General features: G+C 52.2%; 3 protein-coding genes across 4 annotated transcripts; 2 read left to right on the top strand and 1 right to left on the bottom strand.

Moving 5' to 3' along the window:
- The first annotated feature begins 1,105 nt into the window (after nucleotides 1–1,105).
- LOC117840238 (aquaporin TIP3-1) lies at nucleotides 1,106–2,392 on the top strand. Its single transcript, XM_034720707.1, has 2 exons — nucleotides 1,106–1,409; nucleotides 1,486–2,392. Exons 1-2 carry the CDS (start codon nucleotides 1,262–1,264, stop codon nucleotides 2,124–2,126), a joined length of 789 nt encoding a protein of 262 aa, XP_034576598.1. The 5' UTR covers nucleotides 1,106–1,261; the 3' UTR covers nucleotides 2,127–2,392.
- Nucleotides 2,393–4,469: 2,077 nt separating this feature from the next.
- LOC117840863 (uncharacterized) lies at nucleotides 4,470–8,125 on the bottom strand. The gene is made up of 6 exons (XM_034721398.2): nucleotides 7,455–8,125; nucleotides 6,702–6,821; nucleotides 6,529–6,582; nucleotides 5,854–6,017; nucleotides 5,034–5,210; nucleotides 4,470–4,955 (listed from the first exon to the last, which is right to left on the bottom strand). Exons 1-6 carry the CDS (start codon nucleotides 7,944–7,946, stop codon nucleotides 4,739–4,741), a joined length of 1,224 nt encoding a protein of 407 aa, XP_034577289.1. The 5' UTR covers nucleotides 7,947–8,125; the 3' UTR covers nucleotides 4,470–4,738.
- A 2,754-nt stretch (nucleotides 8,126–10,879) lies between these two features.
- Nucleotides 10,880–13,974, top strand: LOC117835963 (alpha-galactosidase). Of its 2 annotated transcripts, none has more exons than XM_034715300.2 (14): nucleotides 10,880–11,169; nucleotides 11,307–11,368; nucleotides 11,529–11,585; nucleotides 11,697–11,731; nucleotides 11,853–11,956; nucleotides 12,083–12,158; nucleotides 12,278–12,336; nucleotides 12,457–12,522; nucleotides 12,618–12,725; nucleotides 12,827–12,891; nucleotides 12,989–13,071; nucleotides 13,182–13,272; nucleotides 13,371–13,564; nucleotides 13,663–13,974. In XM_034715300.2, exons 1-14 carry the CDS (start codon nucleotides 11,006–11,008, stop codon nucleotides 13,756–13,758), a joined length of 1,260 nt encoding a protein of 419 aa, XP_034571191.1. In that variant the 5' UTR covers nucleotides 10,880–11,005; the 3' UTR covers nucleotides 13,759–13,974. The 2 variants fall into 2 exon arrangements, with proteins under 2 accessions (XP_034571191.1, XP_034571192.1); XM_034715301.2 differs by having other exon boundaries at nucleotides 10,885–11,169; nucleotides 12,642–12,725.
- Nucleotides 13,975–16,436: the final 2,462 nt, after the last annotated feature.

The following is a 16,436-nucleotide window of genomic DNA, read 5'->3' as shown; positions in this document are numbered from 1 at the left end:
CGACTACATGAGCGGGAATGTTGGTGGGTGCCACGGAAAGGCTTCGGCTTTGCTGCCGTTTGGCGGGCGGAGTTAAATCCGCTTGAGATGTGTTGAGTTCGGCATGTGTTGATGTCCCAATCCAACCGGCTGATGTGTTGTTAAGTTGAGTTAACTGCGATGGCGTGGTGCGGCATGTGTAGATGATCCAATCCAACCTTCCGATATTCGTGTTTATCTCGTCCAGTCTTAGGGCCTGTTTGGCTCACTAGTGTTAAAGTTTAACACCCGTCACATCGGATGTTTGAATACTAATTAGAAGTATTAAACATAGGTTAATTACAAAACTAATTGCACAGATGGAGTGTAATTCGCGAGATGAATCTATTAAGCCTAATTAATACATGATTTGACAATGTGGTGCTACAGTAACCATTTGCTAATGATGGATTAATTAGGCTTAATAGATTCGTCTCGTGAATTAGAATAGGGTTCTGCAATTAGTTTTATAATTAGCTCATATTTAGTTCTCCTAATTAGCATCCGAACATTCGATGTGACACTGTTAAAGTTTAACACCTCGTATCCAAACACCCCTTTAACTTTATCTTCTTTTTGATATAACTTCGTTTAAAAAAGTTTTAAATCCGAACTCTAAGCGTGAATGCACTGCATCAACCAACCGATCGAACAATAAGTGCACTTCAAGGCACGGCCATACACACAGCTTCAGCATGCAGAAATAGACTAGCTAGCATCATCCCATCATGGCACTGAACAGTGAACAATACTTGCTTCATGCATCGACCACGAGAGCCTCTGGAACGAAGTGGCGGCATGGCGACACGAGCAATCGCCATGGCGAACGGATAGAGGGCAGCGCGTACGCATCCGTGGGGAAAACGCACACCTACTCGCCGTGATGTGCCCGTGACCTGGCGCGCGGGCCCCACCGGTTACGGATCAGCACGAGAGCTCCGAGCTCGTGAGGCACGCATGGACGGTCGCCCCCCGAGACGTGCCGCCCAGCTGGCCCGCGGCGCCTCCACGTGGCGCGGCCGCGCGCACGGCCTGGCCACGTTATAAGCCACGCGCGCCGGCCGTCGCCGCACCTCCTGACCGGGCGCTCGCCTCTTAACGCTTGCTACCGCGGCGAGTCGGCAACAGCTAGCACACACTTGGTCTCGGCGAGTGACAGAGAGAAGCACAGCAGAGACGAAGGAGAGGTAATCGAGGTAGCAACCAGCTGCAAGCTAGCAGGTAGCTTTGGATCGGCGCCGAGATGAGCACGGGCGCGCGGCCGGGGCGGCGGTTCACGGTGGGGCGGAGCGAGGACGCGACGCACCCGGACACCATCCGCGCCGCCATCTCCGAGTTCCTCGCCACCGCCATCTTCGTCTTCGCCGCCGAGGGCTCCGTCCTCTCCCTCGGTACGTATGCATGGTCTCATTGACAAGTGATGATCGATTATATGCACATATATACATGCGGTGCCCGTGCATGCAGGGAAGATGTACCACGACATGAGCACGGCGGGCGGGTTGGTGGCGGTGGCGCTGGCGCACGCGCTGGCCCTGTCGGTGGCCGTGGCCGTGGCCGTCAACATCTCGGGCGGGCACGTGAACCCTGCCATCACCTTCGGCGCGCTCATCGGCGGCCGCATCTCCCTCGTCCGGGCCGTCTTCTACTGGGTGGCGCAGCTGCTGGGCGCCATCGCCGCGTCGCTGCTCCTGAGGCTGGCCACGGGCGGGATGCGCCCGCCGGGGTTCGCGCTGGCGTCGGGGGTCGGCGACTGGCACGCCGTGCTACTCGAGGCCGCCATGACGTTCGGCCTCATGTACGCCTACTACGCCACCGTAATCGACCCGAAGCGGGGCAGCGTGGGGACCATCGGGCCGCTCGCCGTGGGGTTCCTGCTGGGGGCCAACGTGCTGGCGGGCGGGCCGTTCGACGGCGCCGGGATGAACCCGGCGAGGGTGTTCGGGCCGGCCCTCGTCGGGTGGCGGTGGAGGCACCACTGGGTGTACTGGCTGGGGCCCTTCCTCGGCGCTGGGGTCGCCGGGCTCGTGTACGAGTACCTCGTCATCCCGTCCGCCGACGCCGCCGCGCCGCACGCGCACCAGCCGCTCGCGCCGGAGGACTACTAGCTAGCCGCCGGCCGCCGCGGTGGCGTCTCCTTCCTTAGTCCGATCGGGTCTTGTGTTTGTTGTGCATGTGTCGGGACAGTGTGTGCGTGTGTGTTTGCATTATATTTTGTGTGTCGTGTGAACCAGTTAATAAGGGGCCCGTACGCTACGTACCCTGTTGATTGCCCCCGTGTTTGGAGACGGTGAATCAGGCGGTGTACATTGCACGGTGTGAGTAGCAAGCGTGTAATAAAATCCGAGGTAAAAGGAGCAACACTACTTGTATATCTGTGTGACTCTTGTCTGAGTCCTTGTTTACTTCCCTCCAAACTCCCAACTTTGACACTATGCAAAAAGAAGATTCCCCATCACATCAAACTTGCGGTACATGTATGGAATACTAAATGCAGACGAAATCAAAAACTAATTGCACAGTTTTGTTGTACTTTGCGAGACGAATCTTTTGAGCCTAATTAGTCAATATTTGAACAATAATTCACAAATACAAACGAAACGCTACAGTGTCGTATTTATGGCAAAATGCTAATTTGGCACCTCCCACTTGGGAAGTAAACAAGGGCTGATTATCTGCTGGATGCTTCTGGGCTCTAGCATCGAAGTCTGCTCTCCTAGGAGTACCTTGTCGTAAGCTTCTCTAGATTGCCCGTTCCATCTTCCTTTTTTTGTTTTTGACTGACTGACTATGTGTTTAAGTGTAACCTTGTAGCAAGATCACCAATGGGTTAGGAGAAGCTAATAAGCAACGGTGTACCCAGACAGAGGAGCCGGCTAAAACCCATGGCTTATCCACGCCATGCGGTCCGAATGGGGAGCAAAGGGCGGTCCGAATGGGGGAGCGGAGGTTATATCGGATATGTATATAAATGTGGTAATTAATATCACAATTAATCTATTGGATATGTATATAAATATGGTAATTAATCTATTGGATATGTATATAAATGTGGTATGCGTAGAAAATTATATGTACAATTAATCAATTGGATATGTATATAAATGTAGTACAAAGTTAATTATCTATAGTTAATTACCCATTGAATATGGGTGAGCTTGGGGAAGGTGAGCTTGGGGAGGGTGAGAGTGGATAATAATTATTTAGATTTGGATGTGAACAAGAGGGTGCGGTTGGATGTTGCCGAAGACCAATAACCCTCGTCTACGGCTCAGCAGAGCTGCCTTCTCCCCCGCGCCGCCCTTCAACCTCATCTCCAGCGGCTCCCGCCCCCGGATTCGCCTCCACGATCCACTGCCGTCATAACCCAACTCCGCCTAGATGCTGGCCGCGACGCCCCCGCCGACTCCATCACCGACGGCCGGCAGCACCCCACCGTCTTGCCACCCCACCCACGACCTGCCGCCGCGCTAACGTGGCGACCTTCCCCGTCTCCTCCACCATCTCCGACAAGCTACAGGCATGCTCCCGCCCAGTCCCTAGCCCACCGCTTGTCCACCTGCCACCCCCGGCTGGCGATGTCCCTGCCGTCGCGCTACGTTGCCCCGCAACCCGCCTCCGCCGCCAGACCTCCCTGCCTCCTCCCCCTTTCCTAAGGCCGCCAGCCATGAACCTCCCCTCAGCAACCCCGAACCCCCAAAACCCGAAATCCTAATCCGGATGCTCACCGGCGGGGACGCCGCCATGCCGCGCCGCCCCGACAGTGCGCTAGAAGGCGACACGCGGCTATTTTGTCGCCGCCGCATTCCCCGGACATTTTCGGGCTTTTCTTCATGCGCTCATGAATAAAACGGTGAGGCGACCCGCACGGAGGACCTTGGATGCGGGGCCCACGCGGCTCAGGCGGCGCGTCGAGGGACGGGCATAAGAGCAAGGAGAGTGGCTAGTATGTCGGATGCGATCATACCAGCACTAAAGCACCGAAGCAGTTCCAATTCTTCCCCAGCGGCGGAACAAGAGTGGGTTTGACCATACCTCCCATTAGCAGGCCTACTGCTGGCGTCGGCTGGGCATGAGTTGGGGAAGAATTGGAGTGTGGGTGACAGCAAGCAAAGGGGAGAAACCGAGCAAGGGATGTCTGAACTCTGAACGAAGTTAGGAGAGGCCACATGCCCTCAAACAGTCTGAATCAACATACATCTGAGTTTTTTTTTTTTTTTTTGATAAAGACATACATCTGAGTTAGGAGTAAGACGGAAGTCCCCTTCATTCAGACAGTCTGAATGAGACAAGTTTTACCAGGAAATCCCATTCACACAAGCCCTCAAACAGAAAATCGGATTCAAAAAAATGCAAGCCCAACATACCAGAATCGGGGGATTAAAGCAGATTTCTCAGTGATTTCGCAGGTTACAACTTCATGACTGGAGAGTAAAATGAGGCTGGTTAGATAAACAGAATAAGATATATGTCACTATCTTTGCAGCAAGGCTTTGAAGAATCTTATACACATTATTCTAATTTTTCAACATACATCCAACACAGGCAGGCGCTTCCTTGGCCACAAGTCTATGGTAAGAGTGGGAACAAAAAAATAAAAAAAATTCATGTACAGGTAAAACGTCAATCTCTCGTTTTCCTCCAGGTAAATGCAGGCTCCAACACCGTCCTGATGGGACGGACTGCATCCAGTTTGGCAAAACATGAACTCTAGTAGGGGTCAGTGGAACTTATGGTACTTTGCAAAATGCCTGGCAACCCACGGCGCGAGCTGTGTGTTCTCGGGCTCCCTCTTGTTCTTGTTGTAGTAGTCCGACCACAAGGCTGGATATATTTCAGGGTTGAAGCCGTCACGGTATACACAAAATGGTAGCCAGCCTTCGCCGTTCATTCTCCGTTTTCTTTCTCGGGGGTATGCCAAAGGAGCTTGTACGTACCTACATTGGAGGGGATTTATATTGTAAGAGTTAGGATAAGCATTTTGCATCTTGATCTTACAATGGACGGATCAGTACCTGATCCCATCGACAACAGAATCCCAACAGAAATGTGTGTGCCCAAAAACATGGCAAGCTGATCCATCTTTTCTGTTACTGTGTATATCTCTCAGCCTCCTCTCCAGGAAATCAGAGCCGATGACCTTTGGAAGGTATGGGTAATAAAGCATCCGTTTCTCCGGACACAACTCTTGCCTGCAGAATTGTACAAAGGACATCACTTTCGGACCATGAGCATATACATGCTATGCTGAAATTTTAAAGTAACACAGGAAACCCCAAATATAGTGGGGGTAAGAGAGGCCAGTAAGAAGACTTAGAATATGCTTCACATAGCAGATGGTTGTGCAATTTTAATGTAATTAGACAGTTCTCTTTTCCTCTATGTTACAGAGCATAACACGCCAAATGGCTAGTTCAGACAAAACTGGCCAAATTGAAAACCACTGCTGCAGCTATAAACTTTGTTGTTCTAAACTGGCACTTCAACAAGACAACAAAAGGAGTACATTTGCTAAGAATGGTACAGCAGTTTAAGGTGTTCTCATCATAAATAAATAACAAAATACGACAAGAAAGACACTGCAATTGCTAGGAATGATTACTAAATAAGAACGAGACACACAGTGAATTTTTTAATAGAAGGAATGTTACCCCTAAATTAAGCTCCATTGTGCAGGTGTCATCAACTTACAAATATTAAAGAGCTTACATAGATTAGATCAATTGATGTACACTAAGTAATGCAATCAAAGAATACTATCAGAACTAGGGATCAAACAAACTACAACAGGCTTCTGAACTGGAAGGTCAAGATAGGAGGAAAAAAAGAACTCACCTTGGTACAAAGTGTGAAAATGTTAGTATCTGTTTGCTGCTATTTTTTACTTCTTCAATAGCATCATGATTCTTGTCGTTCAATTTGTCAAAGTAAAGAGCAAGAGACTCATCATCATTTGCCAGGTCTGAAGGCCATTTACAAGCATGGAAATCTTTACAAGCCTGATCAAACAAAACCAGAAATTATCAGTTCATAGATACAAGGAATTTCAGGATTTATTGTGCCAAGTTCTTTAAGAAGAAACTAAGAAAGAGGGCAATGATGGCATGCCTAACCATTAAACTGTGCTTCAGTGTGTGTGAATGCAATATTTCTCATTGTACAGCATAGTATGAATACTCAGACAGTGAGTTTGTTAGTGGCCGTGATGGAAGACCTGGTTTGTGGTATCCAATTGCGCAAAATAAATCAAGTGGTCCTCTTGCTAATATGGAATCCACATAACATTGTAAAAAAGGCAAATCTAATTATGGTATTGCCACACAAGGTCAAAGAATAGGTCCTGGGTCATGTCAAGATGTAAAACACAGATGATGGAATTTCATAGTTGACAGCTCATCATCTATACCCAGAAAAAAACAAAATTTAAACTGCACTAATTGACAATAATTGGTAACACTGTAACAGTTATTAGCAAATGAGGAATATGTATTGAGGGAAAGACCATCATACCATCTCTAGCGAAGGAACGCGCACACTGTTAACGTCCTTCTCCTTGTCAAAGCTCTGGAGAGTCGAGACAACCAATTAAGAAAGATGAGAAAAGCAGGATAATCCTAAGAATGCAATGCATTGTAATATGGCTTTAATATCCACTGTTACTGAAGCAAGGAAAACTAAACGACCTTGTGATACCATGAGAACAATGGTATGATTCCCAAGTCACCTATCATTCTTGGGCCTGTATCCACACCCAGCTCACTACACGCATCAAGCAATGCAGTCAGTTTCTCCAGCGAATCCATCTGGAAGGAACAATTTGAGTAACTGAGAGAGCCTCAACAATGATACAGGAATTCTGTATTGATTCGATAAAAAAAGGTAAATGCTGTACTCAGAAGTAGAATATCGTGTACTTAATATACGCTTTAGCTAAGAATACAACCCCATATCATCCCTTTCAGCTGTGTACTAGCTAACTAGCTAACAATCTGCACAAGTTACTTAAGAGCTCTCTCTCCCAAAACCCAAAAAGTAATCTGTAGGTAGCAATTATCTAAGTGCAATGCTAACCCTTTCTGTCAGCATATAAATAAATACATTCATAAATGAAATGTAGCTCAGATGGACAGGAATGCTAGAAAGCATTGAATAAAATCAAAACCCCATTGGTATACTTTGCCACATCTAAAATTAGGCCTCTAAGCAGCTTACTAAACAGGGGCAAGCGCCAACCAGGCTGCTGCTGCTGCTGCCAAACGTTACAGTGTACCGTTGGATCAAATCCAGCTACGGCTAGCTGTATCGATGGTTCAGGGTGGACTAACCTACGCCGGAACAGCTACGGCAGGGCATTTCGTCAAACACCTTGCTCGCAGGGCATGGAAGGCGGATGGAGGAGCTGGGAGGGGAGAAGGAGCGGAGGAGGATGGACTCACGTAGCGTCCGCCCTCGCGGCGCAGCCAGAGATCGTGGTTCCCGGGCACGTAGAAGACGGCCCCGAACCGGTCCCTGAGCACCTCCATGGTGCGCGCGAAGTTGTCCCTGGTCTCGGCCACGTCGCCCGCCACGACGAGCGCGTCGACGCCGGGGCCCTCCCCGGCGCCGACCTCGGCGGGGAGGCGGCGCACCCAGTCCATGTTCTCCGGGTAGTCCGTGTGGAGGTCGGACACGACGAAGACGCGCGTGGTGGCGGCCGCCGCCCGCGCCACAGGCACCGCGGCCTGCGGCGCGGGCGCCGCCGCCGCCGCCGCGCAGCAGCGGACGGGGGCCGCCGAGCGGGGGCGGAGGCAGCCCGGCACCCGGCGGCGCCTCCGGCGGCGTTGGTGCGGCGAGGACGGCGGCGCGGCGGCGGCGTCGAGCAGGTGGTGGTGCGCCGCGGCGGCGCGGGTGGAGGAGGAGGAGGAGGCGGTGGGCAGATGCGGTGTCATGTCGGGGCGAGGAAGGTAGCTAGCTGCGCGGAGCTGTGGGGGTCGGTCGCTGCCCGCAAAATCTGAAAAATCCTTTTCCCTTTCCCCTCGCCTTCCCCTTTTTTTTTCAACGAGAGGGGCAGTTTGGCGAATTTTGCGAGGACGTGGGGTTGGGGGCGGGCGGGCGGTGGTGGTCGCTCGGCGCGCGGGTGGATATATACGGCATCGCCGCGGCGAGATGCGCTGGGCCTAGCTGGGTGTCCTCAACTCGCCGGTGAGTTGGTGGGGAGGAAGGCGGCCGCGGTGGGGTGACGACGTGGCAGCGCCGCGGGCGGTGGGTGCCTGCCTGGGTGGGGGCGCCGAGACAGGCAGCTGCGGGGATGGACTGGATAGTAAAATAATAATCCGGGTCATTAGCGGCGTCGCGATGGTTATCGCTGCGCTGTGCGGGCTACTAATAATCATTTGCCGCCGCGCCGCGCCACCGGCGCGACCGCTGACTGACACGGGATCATTGCGGTGCGCGTTATCATCAGATGTGATGAGAGCAGCCGTTAAGTTAATGGTTGGCGCGGCCCCGGATTGGCGGTGGCTGGCAGGTGGGACCCGTCCCCACCCAACCCCCACGAGGCAATTGCGAAGCTCGCAGCCTTCCCTTGCTGGCTTGTAGGTTATTGTTGTGGTTGTGGCCTTGTGGGGGTGGGTGCAAATATGGAGTGGAGCAGTGCATGGTCAAGCAAGCGTGGCAGGAGTACGCGTGCAGTGTGCGTCAGTTGCCGCACGATTTCGTTCACGGAACTCGTGCGTCAAAGGAGCGGCACACATCTGAACGACGTGTTGCAGGTGCCGGTTCCATGCTGTCGACTACTTTTCGGTACAGACAGAGAAGCTTGATAGCTCGATATAGAACCCGGCGGCTTTTCTTAACTTAAAATGGGCTTAGGGTACAACCCGATCGAAGTCGACGCACGTTCAACACCCTGCCAAACTGATGCTAGAAGCATTTTAATTCTGGCGAAGTCGTGTGTCGCAGGCTCGCAGCGTTAAAGGAAGCTCAACCCTCGGGAAAAATAAAAATAAAAAGGCGAAGTACACTTTTGGCTCCAAAGCGACTGGGGCGGTCACGCTATCGACCCCATAAAGTAATCATGCGAGATTAGGACCTGCCCGGCAGCTGTGTTCATACGTCAAAGAATGGTTCGCGTGCTCGTGCCCCCATTAGTATTCTCCCATTAGTATTCTTAGATTCTGTTTGTTTGGAATTAATCCACCTAAATTAAATTATATAAGTTGGATTATGCAGCCGTTCTCTTCTACCAAACTCTATGCTTGACACATGCAACAACGGCCTCTTGATAACTTCGCGGTTTCCATCTGGCAAAACTTCGTCATACCACAGTGCAAGCACTCCCTATACCTCATGCATCATCACCACCTTCCTCCGGTTGCATTGTTGCATCACCGGAATATTGTGGAATTTGCCGCTTGTGCCTTCTGCGACGCCTACGAAGATCAACACCACCTCCTGTTGCGTTGTCCCCGAGCAGCTGCTGTCTGGCGCGCCATTGGTTGGATTGCCGCCCTGCACTTGACCTCCTACCGCAACCTCTGGACTCTTTCTGATCTGTCTGACGACGCTGCCCCGGCGGCACTCTCGGCAGTCACCACGGCGGTCCTTTGGAACATCTGGAAAGCATTACATTGATGCGTCCAAAACACTTTGCAATGTTGCAGCTGATCTTTCCTATGGGCACACAGGTTTAAACGAGTCGAGCAGCTATTTTTACTTGTTTTTGTTCACAAGCCGAGCTGCTCAGCTAAAAGGCTAAAGGTCCAACATAGCGCCGAGATGTGAATTAGAAGAGTATACACTACACTAGGGTTAGAGTGTAGAAGCCATTACCTTGCGGTGAAATATTTGTATGACTATATTAAAAAAAGGTGAAGAAGTATATGGTCAAGGTCCGTACAGACCGTTAGTTGATAAAGATAGGTTCGTTTATTTCAATCGATATGTCTTTTATTGCTTACTCGGATTTCTATAATAATTGCTATCTTATTTTATTTATAAAAATTATTTAAAATTATTTATTATATTTTAAATTATACACGTGCCACGGCCCACAAATCATTATGGAAAAGGCTGACGAGATCGCCTGCACGGAGTACGTACGTTCGGGAGCTGCCCGTAAGCTCCCGCTACGTGTAATGGGTCAATCATTGGCGTGTGACGGGCATAACATGATCAGATCGTTGCGGGTTCCTCGTTGGCGCGTGGCGTGTGATCGCGCCCAACCAAGAACGTATAGTGATTGGTTTGAGACTTCCAGTATGCAGCTGCTTGAGCTCTGCTCGAGTTATCCTATCTTATCCCATTATCCCAAAAGCAAAAGCCTCGATGTTCCGTACGAGATAGTGACGTCATGCGCCGGGAATCCGCGAGCTCAGCTCCCGAACCCCGATACGTGTCTAGTCCTGCGCAGATCCGTGCGAGCCCTTTCCGCGAATTTATGTATGATCACAAACTTTGTTATGGTAATCCATGACTTAACGGTATCCTGCCATACCCTGCTAGCCTGCTACGCACGAACTGAAAACACACAATGACGCAAGAGACGAGTCCACATCACGTCGCGTCCTCCGGATAACGTTGCGCTGGCCGCTGGGAATCAAACCGGTGGATCGATTCCGATTCGTCTATCGTCCTGGGCCAGTGGGCCGCTTCTCTTTACCCGTGGGGCATCCTTGACGGGGCGCCCATGCCGAGTGGGCCCATGCTTAAAAAGCCCACGTGTACACTCTGCCCGCCGATCACGTGTGAGGGAGCCTGGGCGCTTCTGTGCTCCGGTGTGCCCATTTCCGACAAGGCGAAGGCGACACGTCGGTCGGCGTCCGTGCTGGAAAAATTCGATAAAGCGCCCCTCATCAATCATCAGTCGCGGGGGGTCTATAAATGGCGGGGGGAGCACAAGTGTTGGTCCACGAAGGCAAGGAGCGACGAAAGTCCGAGACGAAGGCACGAGTGACAAAGTCTTGATCTCGTGCGGAGTGAAGGTTTTTCTGGTTCGGGGAGGGCAGCGATGGCGGGTGGTGGCCGTCGTACTGGTCCGTCGCCGGCGAGGCTGGCGCTGATGGTGCTGCTTCTCGCGGCGGCGGTTGCGGCGGAGGCCAAGGTGGTGCACGTGGAGGAGCCGCACCGGCGGAGCATGCTGGCCAATGGCCTCGGCTCGGCACCTCCCATGGGGTGTGACCTGCAAGACCTCTATCTTCTTCTTCTTCTTCTTCTTTTGTGGTTCCTTGTGTAACCTTGGCATCTTGCCAAGTGTGAAGTGTCAGCCTTCGTCGCGCGAGAGTTGATCCGAGTCTGATTCCTGACCGCAGGTGGAACAGCTGGAACCACTTCCAGTGCGACGGCAACGGCGAGGTGGTCATCAGGGAGACCGGTACTTGCTCAGCTTCGTTTTAGGCCCCAGCTCGTGTGTTTCAGTAGCAGTCGAGCTCGCCTTCTGATTCTGAATTGAGCGGCTGGTGAAGTGATGATCTTGCTCTCTCTGTTTCTTTCTTTCTTGCTTGATTGATTGCCTCCCATGTCTCGATCATCAGCTGACGCACTCGTGTCGACCGGGCTCGCTGCTCTCGGCTACAAATACGTCAACATCGGTGCGCCAGCTCACCCCACTATAGCCTTCCCGGTTCTTCATCCTTTCCTTTTCGGCAAAATAATAATAATTCTTGCTTGAACTGGATAATCATGTGTTCTTTGTCTGTCAGATGACTGCTGGGCAGAGCCAAAACGTGATGCAATGGTAAGCACAAGCCGATTCGCTGGTGTCTGAACTTTTTTTTTTTGGAATGGTGCTGGTGTCTGAACTGAACTGAGCAGAATTAACCTTGCATGTTGTATCTTCGATCGCCGGCGGGATGCAGGGCAATCTGGTGGCCAATACCAACACGTTCCCGCACGGGATCAAGGCGCTCGCGGATTACGTCCACAGCAAGGGGCTCAAGCTCGGGATTTACTCCGACGCCGGGTGAGAAGCGATGCTCTGTCTCTGCTCTGGTCGTCAAGCGATCCCTTCGTTTCTCTTTCCTCCTGCACTGCACTTGGTGTAAAGTGTAAACCACTGTTCTCTTCTCCCGTGCGCAATTCTCTGCAGGTTCCAGACCTGCGCCAAGGTCCAGCCGGGCTCCCTCGGCCATGAGGAGCAGGACGCCAAAACTTTCGCGGCATGGGTGAGTGTACAGCACCATCTGCTGATACTACTACTTTTCATCAAACAGGAGAGGATAATGTGTGATTTGACGATTCGAGTACTGTTTCGTGTCCCGTTTCCTTGGCTCTGTCCTCGCAGGGAGTCGATTACCTCAAGTACGACAACTGCAACAACGGCGACCTCAAGCCGCTGGAGAGGTGCGCGACACAAATGGCCTGCCCTGAGCCTCCTGACTATCTGAGCGTCTCCCTGCCTGACAGTCAGATGTAGGCAGCCGAGTGAGTGTACCTGCTGACAAGTTTGTGGCGAGTGAACAGGTACCCTGAGATGAGCAAGGCCCTGATGAAGGCGGGCAGGCCCATCTACTTCTCGCTGTGCGAATGGTACGTTGCCACGGACGACGTCACTGTCCTCAGTAATCTAACCCTGAATGACTAGAATCCATGGATATCATGCACTGTTTCCTGACATGTTCCAGTGATCGATCGTATTCGTGGTTCAGGGGCGACATGCACCCGGCGCGGTGGGGCGCGGCCTACGGTAACAGCTGGAGGACCACCAACGACATCGCCGACACCTGGGAGAGGTCAGGCAGCGTTCGTGTTCATCTCCATGGCCGTCGTGTTCTTCTTGCCGCATCGCCACCGTGCCGATTTTGTTTACTTTGTTGCCTGCGTTTCACTTCAGCATGATCGCAACGGCGGACCAGAACGAGGTGTGGGCGGAGTACGCGCGCCCCGGCGGCTGGAACGGTCCGCCCGGTTTCTCCATGCCATGTGCACCACTCATTTCAGATCCTAGAAAGTGTTCTTCGATGCCATGAATTCGTCGTCTTCTTCGATGGTGCAGACCCGGACATGCTGGAGGTGGGCAACGGGGGGATGAAGAACAACGAGTACGTCGTGCACTTCAGCCTGTGGGCGATCTCCAAGGTGACATCCATTTCCTCCGCATTATTCTATCGCAGAACAAAAAAGTTAGCATTTCCTTCTCTGAACCTTTCCGTCTCATCGATGATCGAACCCATCCGATGCGTGTTCAGGCGCCGCTCATCATCGGCTGCGACGTGAGGCACATGCCGCAGGAGACGTACGACATCCTGGCCAACAAGGAGGTGATCGCCGTCAACCAAGGTGAGCGCTGAGACCATGCTGTAGCGTTTCCAGCTTCAGTGGCTCGTGTTCAGTTTACTGACGGGGAGGAGCTCCTGCCCTGTCCCGGCCTGGGACAGATCCGCTCGGCGTGCAGGCGAAGAAGGTGAGGATGGAGGGGAGCAGCGAGATCTGGGCGGCGCCGCTGTCGGACTACCGGACGGCGGTGGTCCTGCTGAACCGGCACGCGACGGACGAGGCCACGATCACCGCGCGCTGGGACGACATCGGCCTCCCCGCCGGCACCGCCGTCGAGGCCAGGGACCTGTGGCTGGTACGTAAACGCCGCGCGCGGTTCCGCGTTGGCTCGTCGGGACGTACGATCGCCGCACAGCGGATTGACATTGTTGCTGTTGTTGTCGTCGATCGCAGCACAAGACGCTGGACACCGCGTTCACGGACAAGATGGCGTTCGACGTCGCGGCGCGGTCGTGCAGGATGTTCGTGCTCAAGTCCAGGCTCCGGTAGAAGCAGAGCGCGGCGGCCCCGGTCCCGTGGACGGCGCACGATGCCGGTCGGCGGAGATGACGTGGCGTTGGTAGATATTGGGCGATTTGCTCGTACTGCTACTTGCATAAATGCCTATTAAGGATCAGGGATTTAAGAATGTGTTCCTTTTAGGGGACGATGATATACTTGTAGTACTGTACTATACATTTTTTTTAGACCTAGTACAGTAGTATACATGACTTTGCACACTGGTACCGGTGGGCCTTCTTTACCACGGCCGACGATACCTTGAAGCAAAAAGCCGGGCTGAATCCGGGCCGAGAACGCCCGATTTGGCGGCCCATGGGCTGTTGAAACGAAGTTATACGGCGGGGCTGACGACAAAAGAGCGTTAAGAGCATTTCGGCCGCAAAAGTTCAGGGATTACGCCGCTTTACGTTGAATTCCTGCAAATTTCACATGAAGTACTGAAATTCCTCCACGTAATTAGATTAAACCACGCGGCGTCGAGTGCTAACGTACCCAAATTTCTCGGGCACCAATCATAGTGCATCTCACTGGGTGATATAGGTCAAGATTGAACTCCTCAAAATACTCGAAGTCCAACGTGACAACTAACCACTGCTTGAAAAAAACAAGGGCAGCTCGCACCAAACGACGTCCTCGTCGACTGTCGTCACTCTGTCAACCACCACTCGGCTAGGTGACGGACAGCATGCTGGCAATCAGGCCAGGCTGTCTTGTTCTGAATTTTCTTCTCAGAAAAAAGAAGGCGACGAGACGGGATAGAGGATCCCAGTCCGCACAAACATTTTGTGCAGAGACCGATCGATACAGACATACAGTGCCGAACCATCTCCACCGTGCTCTGCTTCCCAGCCCAGCAGTGGCTGAGTAGTCAGTGGGCCCAGGACCCCAACCACATCCCACTGCTTTCATGTCTTCTTCTCGCGCGCCATCGCGTCGCGTACATGCTGAACTTATAAGCTGGCTGAAAAGTTAAAACGGCTGATTTGTTGTAAGAGAAAAATACTGTTCAGTGGCTGATAAGCCGACTGAATAAGCTGAAACGAACAGGATATGTCGAGGCTAAACAAAGCAAAGGAAGCCTAAGCCCTAGGCTCGCTAGCTAGTAAAACCTTGGAAACATTTGATGTGACAAGAGCTAAACTTAACACGTCCTAAACTAAACCTCACCTTATCGATATCGCTGTCTTGTCATCCATCACTTTTATAGCTGATCCGGCATTTATGTTGTGGGATGACGCTCTTCATGCTTTTGCTTATCCTTGCAAGAAACGTCGTCCATTTGCGGATAAGCAGCCCATCCAATCCAACCCATTGCTAATCGCCTGTCACTAGCAAGTTAAGGCTGCTGTGGAGGTCAAGGACAGAGACGGCGAAGGCGAAGACGACTTGTGAATTGTGATGATCCTTTTCCGTTCCGCTCACTTATTGAGCTCGATTGGGATCCAAGCGATCGAGGAGGACTCAGGAGATGATCGAGGTAAAAGCGTGCTGACGATGATGCCGACCGCGCGCGTCGGAGTTTCTAGCCCTGGCCGACACTAGCGCATAGCCACTAGCGTTTTCTAGCTCGTGGCCAATCATTGCCGATCATATATACCATGGACTGTAGCATGTACGTGGATCGATCCCTTGGCCACGAAGCCATGGTCGGTTCGATGGGATTGTGGGCTCAGGCGCCAGGTGTTGCGGGCACAGCCGCACAGGGCACACCACCTATAGAGCTTCGTTCGACTGTTCAATCGCTACCTGCTCACGCTGGCACTATGTGGATGGAGGTAGGTAGGCGATCGAGGCTAACCAACCTCGGCCGGCATGGCTGGAAACATCGTTTCGTGCACACACGTATGTGCATGATTGGAGCTAGCAGGCAGCTAGCTTGGGATCAGAGAGACGTTCCGCTGAAAATTGAAGGTCAGAGGGATCTCCACGCATGACAGAAGCTGCCACTTGGACATATAGCTACTACGCAGATCGGCATCGGCTGGGTCCGGCGGCAGTGCGCAGGTCGGCCGCCCACACCACACGACGTTGAGATTTGCAACGTAGGCAGAGTAGGATGCACGAGTGCTTCGATAAAAGAGGGAGATAAAGAGCAGCCGCGCCGCGCGCGCGTCAAACCGCGCGCGATCGGCGCCTCCTGGCCCGGCACGCATGGCAGCCAGCTCGCAGCAGCCTCGTCACCAATCCCGATCGTTGCCGGCCATTATCGCGTGGAGCTAGCGCTGGCGTACGTGTATCATCCTAGCCCCATTCCTTGGCCTTGAGAAGCAGCACATCAGTACCGCGTGCTTGAAAGACTAGTAAGACGCAGCTCCTAGTCTCCTACCAACCGGCATCGTCGTCACCTGTCAACCACTCGATGATGGAAGACACGCCGCAGTCAATCAGGACAAGTTTTTCGCTTCTGAGCATTTAAGGGTCTGTTTGGTTCTAACATATTAAAGTTTAACATCCGTCACATCGGATGTTTGGATATTAATTAGAAGTATTAAATATAGACTAATTATAGAACTAATTGCACAGTTGGAGTGTAATTCACGAGACGAATCTATTAAACCTAATTAATCCATGATTTGACAATATGGTGCTACGGTAACCATTTGCTAATGGTGGATTAATTAGGCTTAATAGATTCGTCTCGCGAATTAGCACAGGGTTCTGCAATT

Source organism: Setaria viridis, chromosome 9, assembly GCF_005286985.2.
Source record: "Setaria viridis chromosome 9, Setaria_viridis_v4.0, whole genome shotgun sequence".
Classification (NCBI taxonomy): Eukaryota; Viridiplantae; Streptophyta; class Magnoliopsida; order Poales; family Poaceae; genus Setaria; species Setaria viridis.
The sequence above is the reverse complement of the archived record's forward strand: the minus strand, read 5'-3'. Positions and strand labels throughout refer to the sequence as shown.